Here is a 24,495-nt window from a genome sequence, read left to right on the forward strand (position 1 = left end):
GGGATTAGCAGATACAAACTACTATATATAAAATAGATAAACAACAAGGTCCTACTGTGTAGCATAGGGAACTATATTCAATATCCTGTAATAAACCATAAAGGAAAAGAATATGCATATATATGTATAACTGAATCACTTCACTGTACACCTGAAACTAGCATAACATTGTAAATCAACTACACTTCAATGAAAAAAAAAACACAAAGGAATAGGCAATATCACCCACTCAGAACACTGGAGGTCAAACTGAGGATACAGTAACAAATCAACAAAGAAAATAATGAGCTGTCAATTACTCACCATTATTCCCAGTTCATCACAGAGTTCATAGAATTCATCCTGCTCATAAATTCCTCCTCCCCAAACCCGGAGAGCATTCATGTTAGCATCCACAACAGACTGCAAAAGGAGCCGTAATCTACAGAAGAAGTTTTAAAAACAAATGCCAATTTGAAACCTTGGGGATGTTAAAAAAAAAAAAAAAAAGATAAAAAAACCACATTGTGGTTGATAAACACATTTCAAATAGCTGTTAGAAGGACACATTTTTAAATAATGATGGTTTGGATACAACGCTAAGTGAAGAAAGTGAGACAAAATTATATACACATTAACTGTGACCACATTAAATAAACAAACCTACAGAAAAATTACGGGTGAAATCTTTTCTCTGCCTTCCAAATTTCAGTCATGCTATTACACTATTTTTAAAACTAAATTTTTGTTTGTTTTCTTTTTGTTTTTTCTATATGTATTTTTTAATATCTTTATTGGAATATAATTGCTTCACAATGTTGTGTTAGTTTCTGTTATACAACAAAGTGAATCAGTATACATATATCCCCATATCCCCTCCCTCTTGAGCCTCCCTCCCACCCTCCCTATCCCACCCCTCTAGGCCAACACAAAGCATTGAGCTGATTTCCCGGTGCTATGCAGCTGCTTCCCACTAGCTATTTTACACTTGGTAGTGTATATATGTCAATGCTACTCTTCCACTTCATCCCAGCTTCCCCTTCACCCCCTGTGTCCTCAAGTCAGTTCTCTACATCTGCGTCTTTATTCCTGCCCTGCCACTAGGTTCATCAGTACCGTTTCTTTAGATTCCATATATGTGCATTAGCATACAGTATTTGTTTTTCTCTTTCTGAATTACTTCACTCTGTATGACAGACTCTAGGTCCATCCACCTCATTACAAATAACTCAATTTCGTTCCTTTTTATGGCTGAGTAATATTCCATTGTATATATGTGCCACATCTTCTTTATCCATTCATCTGTCGATGGACACTTAGGTTGCTTCCATGTCCGGGCTATTGTAAACAGAGCTGCAATGAATATTGTGGTACACGACTCTTTTTGAATTATGCTTTTCTCAGGGTATGTGCTCAGTAGTGTGATTGCTGGGTCATATGGTAGTTCTATTTGTAGTTTTTTAAGGAACCTCCATACTGTTTTCCATAGTGGCTGTAACAATTTACATTCCCACCAACAGTGCAAGAGGGTTCCCTTTTCTCCACACCATCTCCAGCATTTATCATTTGTAGATTTTTTGATGATGGCCATTCTGACTGGTGTGAGGTGATACCTCATTGTAGTTTTGATTTGCATTTCTCTAATGATCAGGAATGTTGAGCATGCTTCCATATGTTTGTTGGCAATCTGTATGTCTTCTTTGGAGAAATGTCTATTTAGGTCTTCTGCCCATTTTTGGATTGTGTTGTTTCCTTTTTTGATATTGAGCTGCATGAGCTGCTTGTAAATTTTGGAGATTAATCCTTGTCAGTTGCTTAATTTGCAAATATTTTCTCCCATTCTGAGGGTTGTCTTTTCGTGTTGTTCATCGTTTCCTTTGTTGTGCAAAAGCTTTTAAGTTTAATTACGTCCCATTTGTTTACTTTTGTTTTTATTTCCATTTCTCTAGGAGGTGGGTCAACAAGGATCTTGCTGTGATTTATGTCACAGAGTGTTCTGCCTATGTTTTCCTCTAAGAGTTTTACAGTGTCTGGCCTTACATTTAGGTCTTTAATCCATTTTGAGTTTATTTTTGTGTATGGTGTTAGGAAGTGTTCTAATTTCATTTTTTACATGTCCAGTTTTCCCAGCATCACTTGTTGAAGAGACTGTCTTTTCTCCATTGTATATTCTTGCCTCCTTTGTCAAAGATAAGGTGACCATACGTGCGTGGGTTTATCTCTGGTCTTTCTACCCATTTCCATTGATATATATTTCTGTTTTTGTGCCAGTACCATACTGTCTTGATTACTGTAGCTTTGTAGTATAGTCTGAAGTCAGGGAGCCTGATTCCTCCAGCTCCGTTTTTCTTTCTCAAGATTGCTTTGGCTATTCGGGGTCTTATGTGTTTCCATACAAACTGTAAAATTTTTTGTCCTAGTTCTATGAAAAATACCATTGGTAATCTGATAGGGATTGCACTGAATAGAACTACCATATGACCCAGCAATCCCACTACTGGGCATATATCCTGAGAAAACCATAATTCAAAAAGATACATGTACCACAATGTTCATTGCAGCACTATTTACAATTGCCAGGACATGGAAGCAACCTAAATGCCCATAACAGATGAATGGATAAAGAAGATGTGGCACATATGTACAATGGAATGTTATTTTCTGCATCTATTGAGATGATCATATAGTTTTTATCCTTCAGTTTGTTAATATGGTGTATCACATTGACTGATTTGCATATGTTGAAGAATCCTTGCATTCCTGGGATAAACCCCACGTGATCATGGTGTATCATCCTTTTAATGGGTTGTTGGATTCTGTTTGCTAGTATTTTGTTGAGGATTTTTGCATCTATGTTCATCAGTGATACTGGCCTGTAATTTTCTTTCCTTGCGACATCTTTGTCTGGTTTTGGTATCAGGGTGATGTTGGCCTCATAGAATGAGTTTGGGAGTGTTCCTCCCTCTGCTATATTTTGGAAGAGTTTGAGGATAGGTGTTAGCTCTTCTCTAAATGTTTGACAGAATTTGCCTGTGAAGCCATCTAGCCCTGGGCTTTTATTTGTTGGAATATCGTTAATCACAGTTTCAATTTCATTACTTGTGATTGGTCTGTTCATGTTTTCTATTTCTTCCTGTTTCAGTCTTCGAAGGTTGTCCTTTTCTAAGAATTTGTCCATTTAATCCAGGTTGTCCATTTTATTGGCATAGAGTTGGTTGTAGTAGTCTATAACACTTTGTATTTCGGCAGTGTCAGTTGTTACTTCTCCTTTTTCATTTCTAACTCTGTTGATTTGAGCCTTCTCCCTTTTTTTCCTGATGAGTCTGGCTAATGGTTTATCAATTTTGTTTATCTTCTCAAAGAACCAGCTTTTAGTTTTACTGATATTTGTTATTGTGTCCTTCATTTCTTTTTCCTTTATTTCTGATCTGATCTTTATGATTTCTTTCCTTCTGCTAACTTTGGGGTTTTTTTGTTTTTCTCTAATTGCTTTAGGTATAAGGTTAGGTTGTTTATTTCAGATTTTTCTTATTTCTTGAGGTAGGATTGTATTGCTATAAACTTCCCTCTTAGAACTGCCTTTGCTGCATCCCATAGGTTTTGGGTCATCGTGTTTTCATTATCATTTGTTTCTAGGTACTTTTGATTTCCTCTTTGATCTCTTTAGTGATCTCTTGGTTATTTAGTAGCGTATTGTTTAGCCTCCATGCGTTTGTATTTTTTATAGTTCTTTTCCTGTCATTGATATCTAGTCTCATAATGTTGTGGTCAGAAAAGATTCTTGATATGATTTCAATTTTCTTAAATTTACTGAGGCTTGAGTTGTGACCCAAAATGTGATCTATCCTGCAGAATGTTCCGTGTGCAGTTGAGAAGAAAGTGTATTCTGTTGTTTTTGGATGGAATGTCCCATAAATAGCAATTAAGTCCATCTGGTCTAATGTGTTATTTAAAGCTTGTGTTTCCTTGTTTATTTTCACTTTGGATGATCTGTCCATTGGTGTAAGTGGGGTGTTAAAGTCACCCTACTATTACTGTGTTATTGTTGATTTCCCCTTTTATGGCTGTTAGCATTTGCCTTATGTATTGAGGTGCTCCTATGTTGGATGCATAGATATTTACAATTGTTATATCTTCTTCTTGGATTGATCCCTTGATCATATAGTGTCCTTCGTTGTCTCTTATAGTAGTTTTTATTTTAAAGTCTTTTTTGTCTGATATGAGTATTGCTACTCCAGCTTTCTTTTAATTCCCATTTGCATGTAATGTCTTTTTCCATCCCCTCACTTTCAGTCTGTATGTGTCCCTAGGTCTGAAGTTGGTCTCTAGTAGACAGCATATATACGGATCTTGTTTTCATATCCATTCAGCCAGTCTGTGTCTTTTCGTTGGGGCATTTAATCCATCTACATTTAAGGTAATTATTGATATGCATATTCCTATTACCATTTTCGTAATTGTTTTGGGTTTGTTTTTGTAGGTCTTTTCCTTCTCTTGTGTTTCCTGCCTAGAGAAGTTCCTTTAGCATTTGTTGTAAAGCTGGTTGGTGATGCTGAATTCTCTTAACTTTTGCTTGTCTGTAAAGCTTTTGATTTCTATGTCAAATCTGAATGAGATCCTTGCTGGGTAGAGTAATCTTCGTTGTAGGTTTTTCCCTTTCATCACTTTAAATATATCTTGCCACTCCCTTCTGGTCTGTAGAGTTTCTGCTGAAAGATCAGCTGTTAACCTTATGGGGATTCCCTTGTATATTATTTGTTGCTTTTCCCTTGCTGATTTTAATATTTTTTGTGTTTAATTTTTGTTTCATTCATATGTGTCTCAGCGTGTTTCTCCTTGGGTTTATCCTGTACGCGACTCTCTGCATTTCCTGGACTTGACTGTTTCCTTTCCCACGTTGGGGAAGTTTTTAACTATAATTTCTTCAAATATTTTCTCAGACCCTTTCTTTTTTTCTTCTTCTTCTGGGACACCTTTAATTCGAACGTTGGTGTGTTTAATGTTGTCCCAGAGGTCTCTGAGACTGTCCTCCATTCCTTTCATTCTTTTTTCTTTATTCTGCTCTGTGGCAGTTATTTCCACCATTCTATCTTCCAGCTCACTTATCCGTCCTTCTGCCTCAGTTATTCTGCTATTGATTCCTTCTAGAGTATTTTTTTTTTTTTTTTTTTGCGGTATGTGAGCCTTTCACTGTTGTGGCCTCTCCTGTTGTGGAGTACAGGTTCTGGACGTGCAGGCTCAATGGCCATGGCTCACGGGCCTAGCCACTCCACGGCATGTGGACACAAACCCATGTCCCCTGCATCGGCAGGCAGACTCTCAACCACTGCACCACCAGGGAAGCCCTAGAGTATTTTTAATTTCAGTTATTGTGCTGTTCATTACTGTTTGTTTGCTCTTTAGATCTTCTAGGTCCTTGTTAAATATTTCTTGTATTTTGTCTATTATATTTCCAAGATTTCGAATTATCTTTACTATCATTACTCTGAATTCTTTTTCAGGTACTTTGCCTATTTCCTCCTAATTTATTTGGTCTTGTGGGTTTTTATCTTGCTCCTTTGCCTGTAAGATATTTCTCTGTCTTCTCATTTTGTGTAATTTACAGTATTTGAGGTCTCCTTTCCCTCGGCTGCAGGGTCGTAGGTCCTCTTGCTTCTGTTCTCTGCCCGGTGGTGGGGTTGGTCCAGTGTCTTGTGCAGGCTTCCTGATGGGAGGGAATGGTGCCTGTGTTCTGGTGGGTGAAGCTGAGTCTTTTCCCTCTGGTGAGTAGGGCCGTGTCAGGTGGTATGCTTTGGGGTGTCTGTGAGCTTAGTATGGCTTTAGGTAGTCTGTGTGCTGATGGGTGCATTTGTGTTCCTGTCTTGTTGTTTGTTGTGAGGCGTCCAGCACTGGGAGCTGCTGGCAGTTGGGTGAAGCTGGGTCTTGGATTCAGATAGAGGCCTCCGTGAGAGCTCTCCGAGATTAATCTTCCCTGGGGCTGGGAATTCTCTACTGGTCCAGCATCCTGGACTCAGTGTTCCCACTCCAGAGCCTCAGGCCCGACTTCTGGTCGAGGGACCAACACCCTGCAAGTCGCTTGTCCCGGCAATAAAGGGGTTTAAAAAAAAAAAGAAAACAAAGTCTAACAAAACCCCAGACAAATGGTAAAAAGTAAAATCAAACAAATAGAAACAGAAACAAGGAAATGCTCACACACAAAAGAAGCAAAAACAGAACCAAGTAAAGCAAATAGCAAGAGAATAACCAGACAAACAAAAGAACCCAAGACAAAATCAAGCAATTAAGAAGAAAGCCGACAAAAACCCAAAACCAAAAAACAAAACCACAGCAGAGTGCCAACCGAAGAATGAAGCAAGGAAACAAAACTGAAAAAAATGACATTTTAAAGAAGAAAAAGAAGAGAAAGAGAAAGGGGAAAGAAGACAGAACAGAAAAGCAACATAGAAACAGAAATCTAAAAAAGTAATAATAAAGTAGAAAATATATTTAAAAAAAAAAGACAAACAAAACCCCAGAGAAATGTTAAAAACAAAACCAAACAAACAGAAACAAGGAAATACACACACACGTAAAAGAAACAAAAACAGAGGCAAATAAAACAAAAAGCAAGAGAACAACCAGACAAATAGAACTCAAAAATGAAATCAACTAGGATTAATACTAACAGAAACACATAACCTAAAAACAAAACCAAAGCAGTGTGCCCACTGAAGAATAAAGCAAGGAAATAGAACAAACTGATAACAATGATTTAAAAATAATAATAAAATAAAAAGGGAAAAAACACAGAACAGAAAAGCAAAATAGAAATGGAAATATTAAAAAAAAACTGAAGAAAAAGAGGAAGAAAAAAATTAGGGAAAAGAACACAGAACAACAGAAAAGCAAAGTAAAAATAGAAATGTATAAAAAAAAATATGTTATAAAACACAGAGATCCCAAAAGACTAAATAAAAAAAAAAAAAACTAAAACAAGAACAAACAAAAAAAGAAAGAAAAAGAAACCAAAGGAAAAATAAAAAAAGAAGCCAGAACCAACAACAGAATGAATCAAAACATAATAAAATTAATAGTAATAATTATGTTTCCCTGGGGTACCTGCTGTGAAGGTCCTTGCACACTCAGTGAGCCATAGTCCCCCTCCGCCTCCCCAGGAGCCCCTCCTCTGCCTCTGGTCTGGTCTCCAGAACTGCTGTGGGCCCTGTGGGGACCCCTCTGACTCTGATGTGGCCCACTTCCTGCGTGTGCTGCCCCCAAAGTCCACAGCTGCCAGAGCTGGACCGTTTTCATTTGTGGGAACACTCATTGTCTACTCAGATGTTCCATAGACACAGGGTCTTCCTAGCTGACCATGGGGATTTAATCTGCAGCTTGTACAGCTGATGGAAATATTTTCCATCCTCTTCCTTAGTCACCCCATCCCTGGGGTTCAGCTTTGGTTTTATCCCCACCTCTGCGTGTGGTCCACCCACAGGAGTCCGGTCCTGAGGCTGCCTTGGAGCTCTTGGGTCTGGCCCTGTGAGAACCGGGTGTAGAGGTGGTATGACTGCTTGGATCACGGGAGCCCCAGCGGCACCAAATGCACAGGGGAGCCGGCAGCCATGGGTACAAGAGATATGGCCCTAGTGAGGGCCTTTTCCAGGGCCCAGCATAAGGCATGTGAGGGCCAGCCCCGGCTGGGGTTTTTCTGGCACCCAGCCTAAGGCATGTAAGGGCCAGCCCTGAGAGGGTGGTTGTTTATTTTTTTAATTGCCCTGCAGCCAGCACGTGAGGGCCAGCTCTGAGGGGGCTTTTTTATGTCTCACAACCAGCACAAAAGAGCCAGCCCTGAGCAGGCTTCTTTTATTGTCGTCGGCAGGAGGCGACATGTGGGGAGAGAGAGATTACAATAGTGGCTCCTCCCCCTGCGTAGGACTCAGCAGTAGTCCCCTGCTTCCATGGCTGTCCAGTCTTCCTCCATAGGAATTCCCTGCTGCGGATTTCTTCCCTCCCGTCCTCTCAGTCCGTCTCCCCACAACCAACAGCAGTTCTCGCTCTGGGCCTGTTCTCCAATCCCCACACACCAGCTCCCAGCCCCCTTGCACACCTGTGAACACACATCCCAGTGCGGGGCACATAGGGCTGAGGTATGGACCGTCTGTGTAGTTCTCACTCTGTTCCGTCTGCCACAGATCAGCAGCTTCAAGCTCTTCCGACAGCGTCAAATGCTTCCATTCTGTCCCAGTGGATTTCCCCATCGGAGAGGGGGTATCCCCATTACAGAGGGGGTTTCTCCGCATTTGGGAATCTCTCCTCTGCTTCAGCTCCCCCTCCCAAGGGTGCAGGTCCCATTCCGCTTCCTCTCCTCCTCTTTCTCCCTTCCTTTTTTCCATCCTACCCAGTTATGCAGGGATCTTTATAGTCCTTTACATTGTCCAAGGTCTTCTGCTAGTTTTCAACTGACGTTCAGTGAGAATTGTTGCATCTGTAGATGTATTCCTGATGCATCCATGGAGAGAGATGAACTCCACGTCTACCTACTCCTCCGCCATCTTGAATCCTCCTAAATTTTTGTCTTAAAGTTACTCCTGTAGAAAAATACTGTAAACCTTGGAAAGTATGTGCTTATTTTATATAACCATTTCAAACTATATGATAAAAATCAAATTTTGAATATTAGTATTTAGCTCTCTCTCATTCCTTTTTACAATTCCTCCAGTCCAGTATTCCTTTATCTAGTAAACTTCCTTTCTGCGTTTCCAATTTCTATTGACATCACCCTCAGGTAAGTACAGAAATTTGCAGCCACGTTGAGAGTATGTACCCTCCATTTCCAGAACAGCATTCAGAAAGGAAGGAGAAAGGCCAATAACAGGATGACCACACACTCAGAGCACTGTGCTCCCAGCAAAGCCACCTATGGGCAGGTTTACTAATTGACCCAACTGTGCTGTACAGCCACTGCCAACCTGCCAGGAGTGGAAAGGAGCATTTGAAAAGGAGAAGAGTCAGCAAATTATCTGTGTTGTGTCTGGAGAATGATTGCATTTTCATATGAAATTCAAAACATTATACACATTTTGAAGTAAAAGGATATTACTACAACTTTTGGCAAAATTAGAGTTTACTTACCAGCCACATCTACATTCTAAACATAAGATATACGTCAATGCATGTTTGTACATTTAAATAAGTTAAATTTGTTTATTTTCACTTCACAAAGCTTATTTTCACTGTTACAAAGATAGTAGTTTATAAACCTAATCAGGAAATACTTTCTTGTTAAATTCTATTCTCAAAGCTTCAGAAAAACACTTTGAATTTTTAAATTTCTTTAGTTCTCTTTATTAAGGTAAAATTGAAAGACTGTGCAAATACCTTAGCATGAAAAGGTAAATATGGGTTCCTATTTCTTTTTAAGTGTGCAAAAAAAAAAAAGGCATTCTTCAAAAAAAAAAAACAAAAAAATCCAAATTTAATCATATTTTTCCCCCAAAGGGGCTAACTATCCAAAATGTGCATTAGTCATTTTCTTGTTCCTCTAGAAAAAATCTATAAACGTTGGATGATTTCAGCAGTCTCAAATAGTTTAGCTGTAAGACTACCTATAGCTCATGAGAATGAAATAAATGATTTTAAAATCCTTTCTAAAATTTCCATCATCCTAGAATTATATATTACCTCTTGGTTCCTTCCACTGGAACTAAAAAAAGTTAAAATGAGTAGCTCTTAAGCTCTGTGGGACTGATAATATGAAGAGGAACAAGAAATAAAAGATGATAACTTACAAGGCAGAGGTTACTCGATCCTGGAATGAATCTGGGGGAATCCAATTCGAGCCTTTCAGAAATATTGGAAGTCCATTAATTTTGAAGTAGAAACTCAGACCACGGGATCCTTTTATGGGCTCTTCTATGAGTTCCACTGTCCTAAAATAAACCTGTTATTAACAGAATTAAATAATGAATATGAAATTTAAAACATAAGCATATGACAAAACCAAACTGTATTGTTTACTATAGCCTTAAAAAAATAAGCAAAAGAGTTTTTTTTTTTTTTTGCGGTACGCGGGCCTCTCACTGCTGTGGCCTCTCCCTCTGCGGAGCACAGGCTCCGGACGCGCAGGCTCAGTGGCCATGGCTCACGGGCCCAGCTGCTCCGCGGCATGTGGGATCCTCCCAGACCAGGGCATGAACCCCTGTCCCCTGCATCGGCAGGCGGACCCTCAACCACTGTGCCACCAGGGAAGCCCCCAAAAGAGATTTTTTTTAAAGTAAACTTCTGAGCAGTTTACAGGAACATAAATTAGTGTTAATTTTCTATCTGCTATGAAGTACTTAATATGGAAGTGCACATTTTAGAAAAAATATATATAAAGAAATTATTGCCAGGTCCTGTTATTTCTCTTTGAAAAGAAAAATACAGAAACCATTGAAGAGTGAAATATACTGTAGCCTTCCCCAAGATGTAGGCATTTGCAATTATGTCAAAAGAAATATATTTGAGATAACACTTCAAAATTAAAATAAAAACTGATACTATTTCACAAAAGTGGGGAAAATATGTCACCAGTTAATCTGATGCATCTTTGAAAAACACATTCTCATTTCAGTGTTATTAAAATGTGCCAAAACATGAATTTTAGAATCAAAGAAATACAATACAAGGTATTTCATAATCTAACAACTTTCCAGTTTTGATAGCACATTATTATAAAGTCATTTTGCTTAATGGGCAATTTAGTCCTAACTAATTATCACATCAAACTCAATGTCTGAGACAGCACTGGTATGGAGACTGGAGATGTAAGTGGTGCTCCAACTGGAAGAAAAGATGGAAGCACACAGTCCAGTGTTATCCTTGCTACGTGAGAAGAAGCTGAGACCTTTGTCCCTGTGACAGTCCAGCCAGGTTTCCCTACAGTTAAGAAGTGAGCAGCAAGACCCTAGATAGCAAAGATTGACACTCTTATCCAAATCTTCATTCTTTCCAGCCATAAACTGGATCAAGTACTGAGAGACACATTTCTATACCAACAAAGCCCTGTCTTTAAACCAAGATTATGCATTTCTTCTCTAGTTAAAAATAATTAATAAATCAACTTATTTCGTGTAATAAAAGGTCCACCATTCTTCCACTTTCTGACTCTTGCCCTAATTAATATGACATGACAAAAGATATCAGAGTTAACTTTATGAGAAGCCACGGAACAAGGCCTGGATGAGGAGGATCTTGACATGGAATTACTACACCTGTTTTAGGATGCAAAAAAATAATGGTTACTGCCAGAGGTAACTTTTTTTTTTTTTTGCGGTACACGGGCCTCTCACTGTTGTGGCCTCTCCAGTTGTGGAGCACAGGCTCCGGAAGTGCAGGCTCAGCGGCCATGGCTCACAGGCCCAGCCACTCCGCGGCATGTGGGATCTTCCCGGACCGGAGCACGAACCCGTGTCCCCTGCATCAGCAGGTGGACCCTCAACCACTGCACCAACAGGGAAGCCCCAGAGGTAACTTTTAAAACATCTTGATGGTAGATTCAAACATCTAGAACAGCAGTTCTTTAAATGTGGCCAGGGGACCATGAGATCCCTGGGAACCTTTCAAGGGGGTTCCTGAGTTCAAAATTATTTTCACAGTAAAGCTAAAACATCATTTGCCTTTTCACTCTTACTCTCTTTTGAGTGTACAGTGGAATTTTCCAGAAGCTATGTGATGTGTAATGACATGGTCATTCTGACAGCTAATGGAATGTGTGCTTGTGTATTCTGGTGTGTTCTACTTCTCTAGCAGAGGTTGAGGGTATGAAGAGGTACATTTCCAGAGATTAACTCAATTTGTTCTCAGTACTATTGTGCTCTTACTAGCTGCCGCTGGTTATTCCTGCTATGATCTCTGTAGCCTCATTACTGTTCAATAAATTCTTATTTTGAATCTCAAAGTTTTCCTTGCAACTTACACAAAAACACAAAAGGACTAGGTACTTTTGTTAACTGTTTCATGTAATATTCTTAAGTTTTCAAATAAAAACAAATTTTAATTGAGACTCATTTAAACAATATTTTATCTCATTCTAAAAGAAAACTTACTTTTAATATGCTTTTCCCTAATTTTTGTCTTAAATTGTTGTCTTAAAATGGGATTAGAAGACTAACATTCTCACCTACAACCACACTGTCTACATTTAAAAGTGCTGAAAAAAATGAACCTGACATATCAGAGAGTCTTCTGACTCAAGGAAGGGAGGAATCTACTCCAAAGAAACTGGGTGAAATGATAAATAAGAAATGAGATTGTGATGAAAGCCATACTGCCCTCCACTTTGTAGATGTTAATAATTTATCTTATTGTATCTTATGCAATGGAACACTTAAAAATAATATTTATGGTGCCAGTTACGTTGTAGTATCATTTTGAGACCAATCATTCTAAGTATAAAGAAAAAGAAACTGAATATTTTAAACTTAGACGGATAAACTCTTCAAAAGGCTAACATTCTTTATTACGTTGTAATACATTGTTTTACATCGTATTATAATGTTTTAAAAACTAGCAATGACAAAAAGCACTAGAGTATCTCATAGGGTTGGTTTTCACACTGCATTTGCTGGAGAAGCACACATATTAGCTGAGAGAGTTTTACAATGGGTAACACTGCTGGTGCCATGGCAAAAATCAAGGCAGTGCCTCCAAACTGTGCTAGTAGCCACTGTATCCTTCACTTTCATGCATTATTGGAGCGGGAGCGGTGGGGGGCAGTTTCACTTCAGGATGTCCTTGATAAAGCAATAAAAATTATTAATTCTATTAAACCCCAACCTTGAGTACACATCACTGTACTAGACTGTATGATGAAATAGGAACTATGAATAAAGCATCACGCACGATGGATGTCTTAAGGAAAAGTATCTGGGCCACAGTTTGAGTTGTAAGCTGAATTAGCCATCTGGTTTATAAAACCTGGTTCTTTTAACTTGAAAGAACTTCCAGACAAACTATGGTTATTCAGACTTGGTGACTTGGTAGACATTTTCTTGAAAATGACTGAAGTGAGTCTTGTCAGTTCAAGGCAAGTAACAGTTAAAAATTAGGATTTAGTAAAACTTGTATACACAACCATGAGCTTGACAGCTTCCCAAAAGTCATCAATGGTAATGTTAACAAATTTGAATGTGATTTATATACTAAAATGGTTTAACATTTGAAAACATTTAAAAATCTCTAGACGCCAACATTTTTCAAATAACCAATGTATTATATTACAATAACATATATGGATAAAAAATCCATTATGGGAAGCAAGAAGAACTACAATCCTTCAGCCTGTGGAACAAAAACCACATTCACAGAAAGACAGACAAGATGAAAAGGCACAGGACTATGTACCAGAAAAAGGAACAAGATAAAACGCCAGAAAAACAACTAAATGAAGTGGAGATAGGCAACCTTCCAGAAAAAGAATTCAGAATAATGATAGTGAAGATGATCCAGGACCTCGGAAGAAGAATGGAGGCAAAGATCGAGAAGATGCAAGAAATGCTTAACAAAGACCTAGAAGAATTAAAGAACAAACAAACAGAGATGAACAACACAATAACTGAAATGAAACCTACACCAGAAGGAATCAATAGCAGAATAACTGAGGCAGAAGAATGGATAAGAGACCTGGAAGACAGAATGGTGGAATTCACTGCTGTGGAACCGAATAAAGAAAAAAGAATGAAAAGAAATGAAGACAGCCTAAGAGACCTCTGGGACAACATTAAACACAACAACATTCACATTATAGGGGTCCCAGAAGTAGAAGAGAGAGAGAAAGGACCAGAGAAATATTTGAAGAGACTATAGTCGAAAACTTCCCTAACATGGGAGAGGAAATAGCCACCCAAGTCCAGGAAGCGCAGCGAGTCCCATACAGGATAAACCCAAGGAGAAACACGCCAAGACACATAGTAATCAAATTGACAAAAATTAAAGACAAAGAAAAATTATTGAAAGCAACAAGGGAAAAACAACAAGTAACATACAAGGGAACTCCCATAAGGTTAACAGCTGATTTCTCAGCAGAAACTCTACAAGCCAGAAGGGAGTGGCATGATATACTTAAAGTGATAAAAGGGAAGAACCTACAACCAAGATTACTCTACCCAGCAAGGATCTCATTCAGATTTGATGGAGAAATCAAAAGCTTTACAGACAAGCAAAAGCTAAGAGAATTCAGCACCACCAAACCAGCACTACAACAAATGCTAAAGGAACTTCTCTAAGTGGGAAACACAAGAGAAGAAAAGGACCTACAAAAACAAACCCAAAACAATTAAGAAAATGGTCACAGGATCATACATATCGATAATTACCTTAAACGTGAATGGATTAAATGCTCCAACCAAAAGACACATGCTTGCTGAATGGATACAAAAACAAGACCCATATATAGCTGTCTACAAGAGACCCACGTAAGACCTAGGGACACAAACAGACTGAAAGTGAGGGGATGGAAAAACATATTCCATGCAAATGGAAATCAAAGAAAGCTGCAGTAGCAATACTCATATCAGATAAAATAGACTTTAAAATAAACAATGTTACAAGAGACAAGGAAGGACACTACATGATGATCAAGGGTTCAATGCAAGAAGAAGATATAACAATTATAAATATATATGCACCCAACACAGAAGCACCTCAATACATAAGGCAACTGCTAACAGCTATAAAAGAGGAAATCGACAGTAACACAATAATAATGGGGGACTTTAACACCTCACTTACGCCAATGGACAGATCATCCAAAATGAAAATACATAAGGAAACAGAAGATTTAAATGACACAATACACCAGATAGATTTAATTGATATTTATAGGACATTCCATCCAAAAACAGCAGATTACACTTTCTTCTCAAGTGCACATGGAACATTCTACCGGATAGATCACATCTTGGGTCACAAATCAAGCCTCAGTAAATTTAAGAAAATTGAAATCATATCAAGCATCTTTTCTGACCACAACACTATGAGATTAGAAATGAATTACAGGGAAAAAAACGTAAAAAACACAAACACATGGAGGCTAAACAATACACTACTAAATAACCAAGAGATCATGAAGAAATGAAAGAGGAAATCAAAAAATACCTAGAGACAAATGACAATGAAAACATGATGATCCAAAACCTATGGGATGCAGCAAAAGCAGTTCTAAGAGGGAAGTTTATAGCTATACAAGCCTACTTCAAGAAACAAGAAAAATCTCAAGTAAACAATCTAACCTTACACCTAAAGGAACTAGAGACAGAAGAACAAACAAAACCCAAAGTTAGCAGAAGGAAAGAAATCATAAAGATCAGAGCAGAAAAAAATGAAATAGAAACAAAGAAAACAATAGCAAAGATCAATAAAACTAAATGCTAGTTCTTTGAGGAGATAAACAAAATTGATAAACCATTAGCCAGGCTCACCAAGAAAAAGAGGGAGAGGACTCAAATCAATAAAATTAGATATGAAAAAGGAGAAGTTAGAACAGACACCTCAGAAATACAAAGCATCCTAAGAGACTACTACAAGCAACTCTATGCCAATAAAATGGACAACCTGGAAGAAATGGACAAATTCTTAGAAAGGTATAACCTTCCAAGACTGAACCAGGAAGAAATAGAAAATATGAACAGACCAATCACAAGTAATGAAATTGAAACTGTGATTAAAAATCATCCAGCAAACAAATGTCTAGGACCATATGGCTTCACAGGGGAATTCTATCAAACATTTAGAAAAGAGCTAACACCCATGTTTCTCAAACTCTTCCAAAAAACTGCAGAGGAAGGAACACTCCCAAACTCATTCTATGAGGCCACAATCACCCTGATACCAAAACCAGACAAAGATACTAAATAAAAGAAAATTACAGACCAATATTACTGATGGATATAGATGCAAAAATCCTCAAGAAATACTAGCAAACAGAATCCAACAACACATTAAAAGGATCACACACCATGATCAAGTGGGATTTAACCCAGGGATGCAAGGATTCTTCAACATACGCAAATCAATCAGTGTGATACACCATGTTAACAAATTGAAGAATAAAAACCATATGATCATCTCAATAGATGCAGAAAAAGCTTTTGACAAAATTCAACACCCATTTATGATAAAAATTCTCCATAAAGTGGGCATAGAGGGAACCTACCTCAACATAATAAAGGCCATATATGACAAACCCACAGCAAACATCATTCTCAATGGTGAAAAACTGAAAGCATTTCCTCTAAGATCAGGAACAAGACAAGGATGTCCACTCTCACCACTATTATTCAACATAGCTTTGGAAGTCCTAGCCACGGCAATCAGAGAAGAAAAAGAAATAAAAGGAATACAAATTGGAAAAGAAGAAGTAAAACTGTCACTGTTTGCAGATGACATGATACTATACATAGAGAATCCTAAAAATGCCACCAGAAGACTACTAGAGCTAATCAGTGAATTTGGTAAAGTTGCAGGATACAAAATTAATGCACAGAAATCTCTTGCATTCCTATACAGTAATGATGAAAAATCTGAAAGAGAAATTATGGAAACACTCCCATTTACCACTGGAACAAAAAGAATAAAATACCTAGGAATAAACCTACCTGGGGAAAAAAAAAAAACCTATGTAGGGAAACAAAAGACCTGTATGCAGAAAACTATAAGACAATGATGAGAGAAATTAAAGATGATACCAACAGATGGAGAGATATACCATGTTCTTGGATTGGAAGAATCAATATTGTGAAAATGACTATACTACCCAATGCAATCTACAGATTCAACGCAATCCCTATCAAATTACCAATGGCATTTTTTATGGAACTAGAACAAATCATCTTAAAATTTGTATGGAGACACAAAAGACCCCGAATAGCCAAAGCAGTCTTGAGGGGAAAAAAAACAGAGCTGGAGGAATCAGACTCCCTGACTTCAGTCTACATTACAAAGCTACAGTAATCAAGACAATATGGTACTGGCACAAAAACAGAAACATAGATCATTGGAACAAGATAGAAAGCCCAGAGATAAACCCACGCACCTATGGTCAACTAATCTATGACAGAGGAGGCAAAGATATACAGTGGAGAAAAGACAGTCTTTCAATAAGTGGTGCTGGGAAAACTGGACAGCTACACGTAAAAGAATGAACTTAGAACACTCCCTAACACCATACACAAAAATAAACTCAAAATGCATTCGAGACCTAAATGTAAGACCAGACACTATAAAACTCTTAGAGGAAAACATAGGAAGAATGCTCTTTGACATAAATCACTGCAAGATCTTTTTTGATCCACATCCTAGAGTAATGGAAATAAAAAGAAAAATAAACAAACGGGACCTAATGAAACGTCAAAGCTTTTGCACAGCAAAGGAAACCAAAAACAAGACGAAAAGACAACCCTCAGAATGGGAGAAAAAATTCGCACATGAATCAACGGACAAAGGATTAATCTCCAAAATATATAAACAGCTCCTGCAGCTCAATATTAAATAAACAAACAACCCAATCCAAAAATGGGCAGAAGATCTAACTAGACATTTCTCCAAAGATGACATACAGATGGCCAAGAAGCACATGAAAAGCTGTTCAACATCACTAATTATTAGAGAAATGCAAATCAAAACTACAATGAGGTATCACCTCACACCCGTTAGAATGGGCATCATCAGAAAATGTACAAACAACAAATGCTGGAGAGGGTGTGGAGAAAAGGGAACCCTCTTGCACTGTTGGTGGGAATGTAAATTGATACAGCCACTATGGAGAACAGTATGGAGGTTCCTTAAAAAACTAAAAACAGAATTACCATATGATCCAGCAATCCCACTACTGGGCATATACCCAGAGAAAACCATAATTCAAAAAGACATATACACCCCCAATGTTCACTGCAACACTATTTACAATAGCCAGGTCATGGAAGCAACCTAAATGCCCATCAACAGACAAATGGATAAAGAAGTTGTGGTAGGGCTTCCCTGGTGGTGCAGTGGTTGAGAGTCCACCTGCCGATGCAGGGGACGCGGGTTCGTGCCCCGGTCCGGGAAGATCCCACATGCCGTGGAGCAGCTGGGCCCATGAGCCATGGTCACTGAGCCTGTGCGTCTGGAGCCTGTGCTCCGCAACAGGAGAGGCCACAACAGTGAGAGGCCCACGTACCGCAAAAAAAAAAAAGAAGTTGTGGTACATATATACAATGGAATACTACTCAGCCATATAAAGGAACGAAACTGGGTCTTTTTTTTTTTTTTTTTTTTTTTGGTACGTGGGCATCTCACTGTTGTGGCCTCTCCTGTTGCAGAGCACAGACTCCGGACGCACAGGCTCAGCGACCATGGCTCATGGGCCCAGCCACTCCGCTCATGTGGGATCTTCCCAGACCGGGGCACGAACCCGTGTCCCGTGCATCAGCAGGCGGACTCTCAACCACTGCGCCACCTGGGAAGCCCATGGGTCATTTTTTGAGATGTGGATGGATCTGAAGACTGTCATACAGAGTGAAGTAAGTCAGAAAGAGAAAAACAAATATCATATATTAACACATGTATATGGAACCTAGAAAAATGGTACTGATGAACCAGTTTGCAGGGCAGAAGCTGAGACACAGATGTAGAGGAGAAACGTGTGGACACCAAGGGGGGAAAACCGCAGTGGGGTGGGGATGGTGGGGTGCTGAATTGGGCAATTGGGATTGACATGTATACACTGATGTGTATGAAATTGATGACTAATAAGAACCTGCAGTATAAAAAAACAAACAAACAAAGAAAACAACTAAACTTTCTTTGGGTTATTTGTATGGAAATATGTTAATATAAATGTTTCAGACATTACATGAAATTTCTAAAAATCTTATATGTTCTGGTATAATGTTATAAGTCATAATTCTAGTTATTACTTTAAAATGTATATCTCAGAAATAACTAAATTTCCTTGTTAATTGCATTATTATGAACTTTCATCAAATCTTTAACCGTGGTCATTTTTAAGTCTTTTGTCATTTACAGACAGTTCTGGGTGTATTCTGATGCTTTCACAAAAATGTTCCTATAAAAGGGTTTCATCTTCAAGGAATTCATGGAAAAGACTCTGACAAGTACAGGTTTCTGGTAACTGACTATACTGCTGAACTGAATGAATAAGCATTTTCAGAACTCTAATGGAAAACTGATGAACTCATAAAAGTGCTAACAAAAGATCAAGATGAAAAAAAATTAATTACATGCAACTGAGTGAACTGATGAGGATGATTATAATTTTTGTGAGTTTCTGTTTGAATAAAAAAAAAATCCCACAAGGACTCAGAGGCAAAAAATACACAAATCAATTTTCACTGCAAAGTAAAGGAGCTGTTACAGTGGAGGATTACTGGACTGAATGTCAATATTATGACATTGTATGAGTGTGTTTCGTGTTTGGTAATTGCAATCACTGTTGCTTTTGCTGTGGTCATCCATTTACAATGCTTGCTGTCAGTTTATTTATCTCTTGTAAAAATAAAATACAGTGTGTGTGGAAAAAAAATCCATTATGAAGAAAATGGTCTCATACCATACACAAAAATAGACTCAAAATGGCTTACATACTTAACTATAAGACATGACACCATTAAACTCCTAGAAGAGAACATAGGCAAAACATTCTCTGACATAAATCATACCAATGTTTTCTTAGGTCAGTCTCCCAAGGCAATAGAAATAAAAGCAAAAATAAACAAATGGGACCTAATCAAACTTACAGGCTTCTGCACAGCAAAGGAAACCATAAACAAAATACGAAGACAACCTATGGACTGGGAGAAAATATTTGCAAATGATGCAACTGACAAGGGATTAATCTCCAAAATTCACAAACAGCTCGTGTGGCTCAATATCAGAAAAAACAAATAACCCCATCTAAAGATAGGCAGAAGATATATATAGACATTTCCCAAAGAAGACATACTGATGGCCAACAGGAACGTGAAAAGATACTCAGCATTACTAATTATTAGAGAAACGCAAATCAAAACTGCAAGATACCACCTCACACCAGTCAGAATGGCCATTATTAAAAAGTCTACAAATAACAAATGTTAGAAAGGGTGTGGAGAAAAGGGAACCCTCCTGTACTGCTGGTGGGAATGTAAATTGGTGCAGCCACTATGGAAAACAGTATGGTGTTTCCTCAAAAAACTGAAAATAGAGTTGCCATATGATACAGCAATCCCACTCCTAGGCATATATCCAGACAAAACTATAATTCAAAAAGACACATGCACCCTTATATTCATAACAGCACTATTCACAATAGTCAAGACATGGAAACAATCTAGAGGTCCATCGACAGAAGAATGGATAAAGAAGATGTGGTACATGTATACAATGGAATACTACTCGGCCATAGAAAAGAACAAAATAATTTGTGGCATTTGCCCATTTGTGGCAACATGGATGGACCTAGAGATTATCATATTAAGTGAAGTAAGTCAAAAAGAGAAAGACAAATACCATATGATATCACTTACATGTGTAATCTAAAATGTAATAGAAATGAACTTATCTATGAAACAGAAGCAGACTCAACCAGATAGAGTGGTTGCCAAGCAGAGGGGGAAGGGATGGAGTGGAATTTGGGGTTAGCAGATGCAAACTACTATATATAGAATGGATAAATAACAAGGTCCTACTGTATAGTACAGGGAACTATATTCAATATCCTGTGATAAACTATAATGGAAAAGAATATTAAAAAAGAATATATATATATATGTATAACTGAATCACTTTGCCATACAGCAGAAATTAACACAACATTGTAAATGAACTATATGCTTCAATTTAAAAAAATAAAAATCCATTACGAGTGCAAGATATACCAATAGATTTTAATGCAACAGAGTATAAACAGCTCATCAAAATGGTTTTAGGCTCCACATTGCAACTAACCTTTAAGAAACTACCACTTGTTAAGTTCTAGTGCAGTACCAAAAAATACCTACAATTACCTGAAAAGGCTATTAAGATACTCCTCTTTTCCAACTATGTTATCTGTGTGAGGCCAGAATTTCTTCATATATTTCAACAAAAACAATATATTGCAAATTAATTGAAAGTAGAAGAAAATGAGAATCCAGCTGTCTACTAATAAGCAAGACATTAGACATGTAAAACAATCATTATTCTCACTAAATTTTTTTATTCTATAAATATATTTACTTTTAATAAAACGACATATATTAACATGTCATGGGTTTAGTATTGTGAGTTGAAATGAATAAATAAAGATTTAAACCTCTGCTTTAATATTTACCCACAAACAAAAGCACTTTAGGGTCCTCAATAATTTTTAAGAATATGAAGCAGTTGAGTCCAAAAAATTTTGAGAATCACTAATCGAGAAAAGAGAACTCACTTATTTCTTTATATCCATTAATGCTACAAATAGTATTAATGATAAAACACATCTTCTAACATAGTTTTTCATTTCTGTGCAAATTTTCTCATGAAAAGACAGCTATCCCTATCTCCCAGTTCCTACAATAAAATTTTATGACCCCAGTCAAAGTAAACCCTAACCCAACTGACAGCGCCTCCGCCTCCGAGGTGAAGCAGTAATTACCAGGCACGTTTCCCTCTGCACATTCTTTGAGAGGTTAAAGGCTGGTCTGTCTATGATTAGTGTCAGTAAAACCATGTCCTCTGGCAATACTGACAGGTAACATAAAAGCCTTCTTCTACAGCAAGTGATTTTACCTCAGAGAAAATAATGGGCTCTGAGAAAGGTTTCTTGAAAAGACCCCTGAGTAACACATTTACAACCAGAGTGAATATACTATCTCCCTACAAAATCAAAAATATTTTAAACAGCTCAACAAAGTAAGTTACTGTCTAAAAGTAGAAGAGGGTCTAAATATCTAAGAACCTAAATGTGTAAGTCAAGCAGTTTGAATTTAAAAAATTTTTCATTTCCAAACTTTTCTATCTAAAGTTGAAGGTTCTATTGGCAAGTCACTAAATTACTTTTTAAATTAGCTTCATGATCTCATTTTTAAAATAGAAGGATTAACTTTAAAAGTACAGGATAGCTGAACACATTTTTTTAGACAAGAGTTAGGAATATCTTAACTAAAGGGCTTAAGAGGTTTGTGACTAATAAGTAAATACCATATACTTCTCAAATTTCTTTCTCTGGCAGACCAGACAGATGCTGATGTAATGAAGCACTGATTCATAAACTGAGTATTACTTCTCAGCTGTCTATAGTCAAATACTTAAAAAGCTGTCATAGTATCACTACATTTTCAAAAGAATAAGTTTCTTCTTTTTTTAAAAAAATAACTTATTTCTAAACATTGGCAAGTGTTAACTGAAATATTTTTCAAATAATTTTCATGCATTTCCGAAGTACACTTTCTAAAACAATTTCATCTCTACTGTCATGCATTTTTAGTGACAACCAACCCCACATTTCTCTCTGCTCTGAAAGTCCTCTAACATGCAGAAATACTGAGAAAACTGGTGCTGGATCTCCACAAAGAGCTCTCCTCAAACAGACCTGCACAAGAACATGCCAGAGTGGCTCTCCTTGTTGTGACCTAGAAGTCTGCAGACAGCAGCACAACCAGAAGTTAACAGATTAAAGTTCACATCAGCATAGTTACCTGATTGATATCTTTGTAGCCAGATGTATATTTCGTGTATCTGACACTAGATAGGATCACTTTTTAACATACCCCTCTTCTATATGACAAAATTATTTTCAGTAATAATAATGAAATAAAATGAATAATGATGGTGGCCAGAAAAAATGCAGACACTGAAAGGTCTCTTGTATTTAACTCCATATGAATAATCACACCGTTTTTTAAGTAAAATAAATGTTAGAGTATAAAAAAGGAAGAAGTACTGGATTCATGAATTTGATTATATTAATTTTTTTAAAAAAGAAACTAACATCTACATATTGGTTTGTTATAGTAATGGATAATATTTGCTAATTTGAGCCTTAACTTCTAAAAATGTCAAGAACCTTGTCAAGGGCTTCCCTGGTGGCGCAGTGGTTGAGAGTCCGCCTGCCGATGCAGGGGACACGGGTTCGTGCCCCGGTCCGGGAAGATCCCACATGCCGCGGAGCGGCTGGGCCTGTGAGCCATGGTCACTGAGCCTGCGCGTCCGGAGCCTGTGTCCGCAACGGGAGAGGCCACAACAATGAGAGGCCCGTATAGCCAGATTTGTCAATCTATCCTTGAATAATTGATGGAAAAACACATTTTATTAATTTTAATTTAGAAATGTTCTTTCAAATAAAGCCAAAGATATACAATATTTTGGGAAGGTATTAGATAAAAAGATAAGTCTGCCAGAGATTCATAAAAATTCCTCTTCACATTAAATTCCAAAAAAAGCTTAAGTATCCATGTCCATTTCCTTGAGATCCATTCAAACTGCTTACAAATGCCCCTGGGTTCAAAATTTTTCCACTTCTCAAGTATTTCTTCTGCAAAATCAGAGAAAATGGCTGAATGATAGTGAACACAGATATATGATCCATTGCTTTAGAGCAAATCTCCAGCTCTTGGTGAAAACGGTTGGTATAATTCAACATTGCTATTTTGATTTCTTCAGGCAACGTAAGATCAGCATCTCCTGTTGTTTCTCCCGGCACTCTTCTTCAAATTTTTATTCTTTTTTTTTCTATGTAAATGTCCATTTCCTTACAGTTTGTTTTTGAAAAATGAATAGCCTTCAAAATTTCTGTGCACTTATCTTCAAAGACAAGTTTTAAAAGCTTGGAATTTCACTGTACATTGCTCAAAGCATATATATTTGTATCTGATTAACCTCATCTAAAATTCTACACTAAGGAGAGGGAAAAAAAAAAAAGATAATTCAGACGAGAAAACCCACACTAGCAGAGAACAAAATCTGAGCTGATTCACACATGTCCACATTTGCTTTGGCTCACACAGGACTTCAAAGTTGAGATTAGCTTTTCAAAATTTAGCTTTATGGTGCCCTAGCTTCATAATGAGCATTCCTTTTGTCTAGGAAAGACTTTCTGCAGCTTTTTCCAATGATGAGGTGAGATTAAAAAGAATGAATAAAATTTTTCCAAACTTCCAGAAAATGTCACACATGAAGAAATGTTTCCAAAACAGCAAATTCTGCAAGGTTCAAAGAATGATTTTCAGGAGGCAGAAAAAATATATAGGATTAATCTCTTTGATTTTTGTATGAACTCCACTGTGAATACTGGCCATATACGCAGTACTCCTATAGAGCTGACCACAACAGAGGTTTAGAAAACCTCTAAACCTTTAGAAACAACCTCCTGTTGTTTCAAGATATCTTCTGTGAGTACGGAGGCAGTCTTTCCAGAAATAAAAGAATGACTTCTGTATTTCAATTGTACCACCTTCTCTACAGACCTATATGATTAAGTCACACAGTTGATCTCTGTATGAAGCATCTGGAGTGCTATCAAAAAGATTTCCAAGGTACTTTGGGGTTTTTTAATAT

General features: G+C 37.5%; 1 protein-coding gene across 5 annotated transcripts in view; it reads right to left on the reverse strand.

Moving 5' to 3' along the window:
- Window positions 1-24,495, reverse strand: part of MANBA (mannosidase beta) — a 112,074-nt gene that overhangs the window by 58,592 nt on the left and 28,987 nt on the right. For all 5 annotated transcript variants that reach the window (XM_027117018.1, XM_027117019.1, XM_027117020.1 and 2 more), the window contains 2 exons: window positions 9,747-9,898; window positions 304-421 (listed from right to left, as the gene is read on the reverse strand). In XM_027117018.1, the coding sequence (XP_026972819.1) occupies window positions 304-421; window positions 9,747-9,898 (270 nt within the window). The remainder of the gene's footprint in view (window positions 1-303; window positions 422-9,746; window positions 9,899-24,495) is intronic.

This window comes from Aethalodelphis obliquidens, unplaced genomic scaffold (genome assembly GCF_003676395.1).
Source record: "Aethalodelphis obliquidens isolate GAN/ISIS:26980383/991018 unplaced genomic scaffold, ASM367639v1 scaffold17, whole genome shotgun sequence".
Taxonomy (NCBI): domain Eukaryota; kingdom Metazoa; phylum Chordata; class Mammalia; order Artiodactyla; family Delphinidae; genus Aethalodelphis; species Aethalodelphis obliquidens.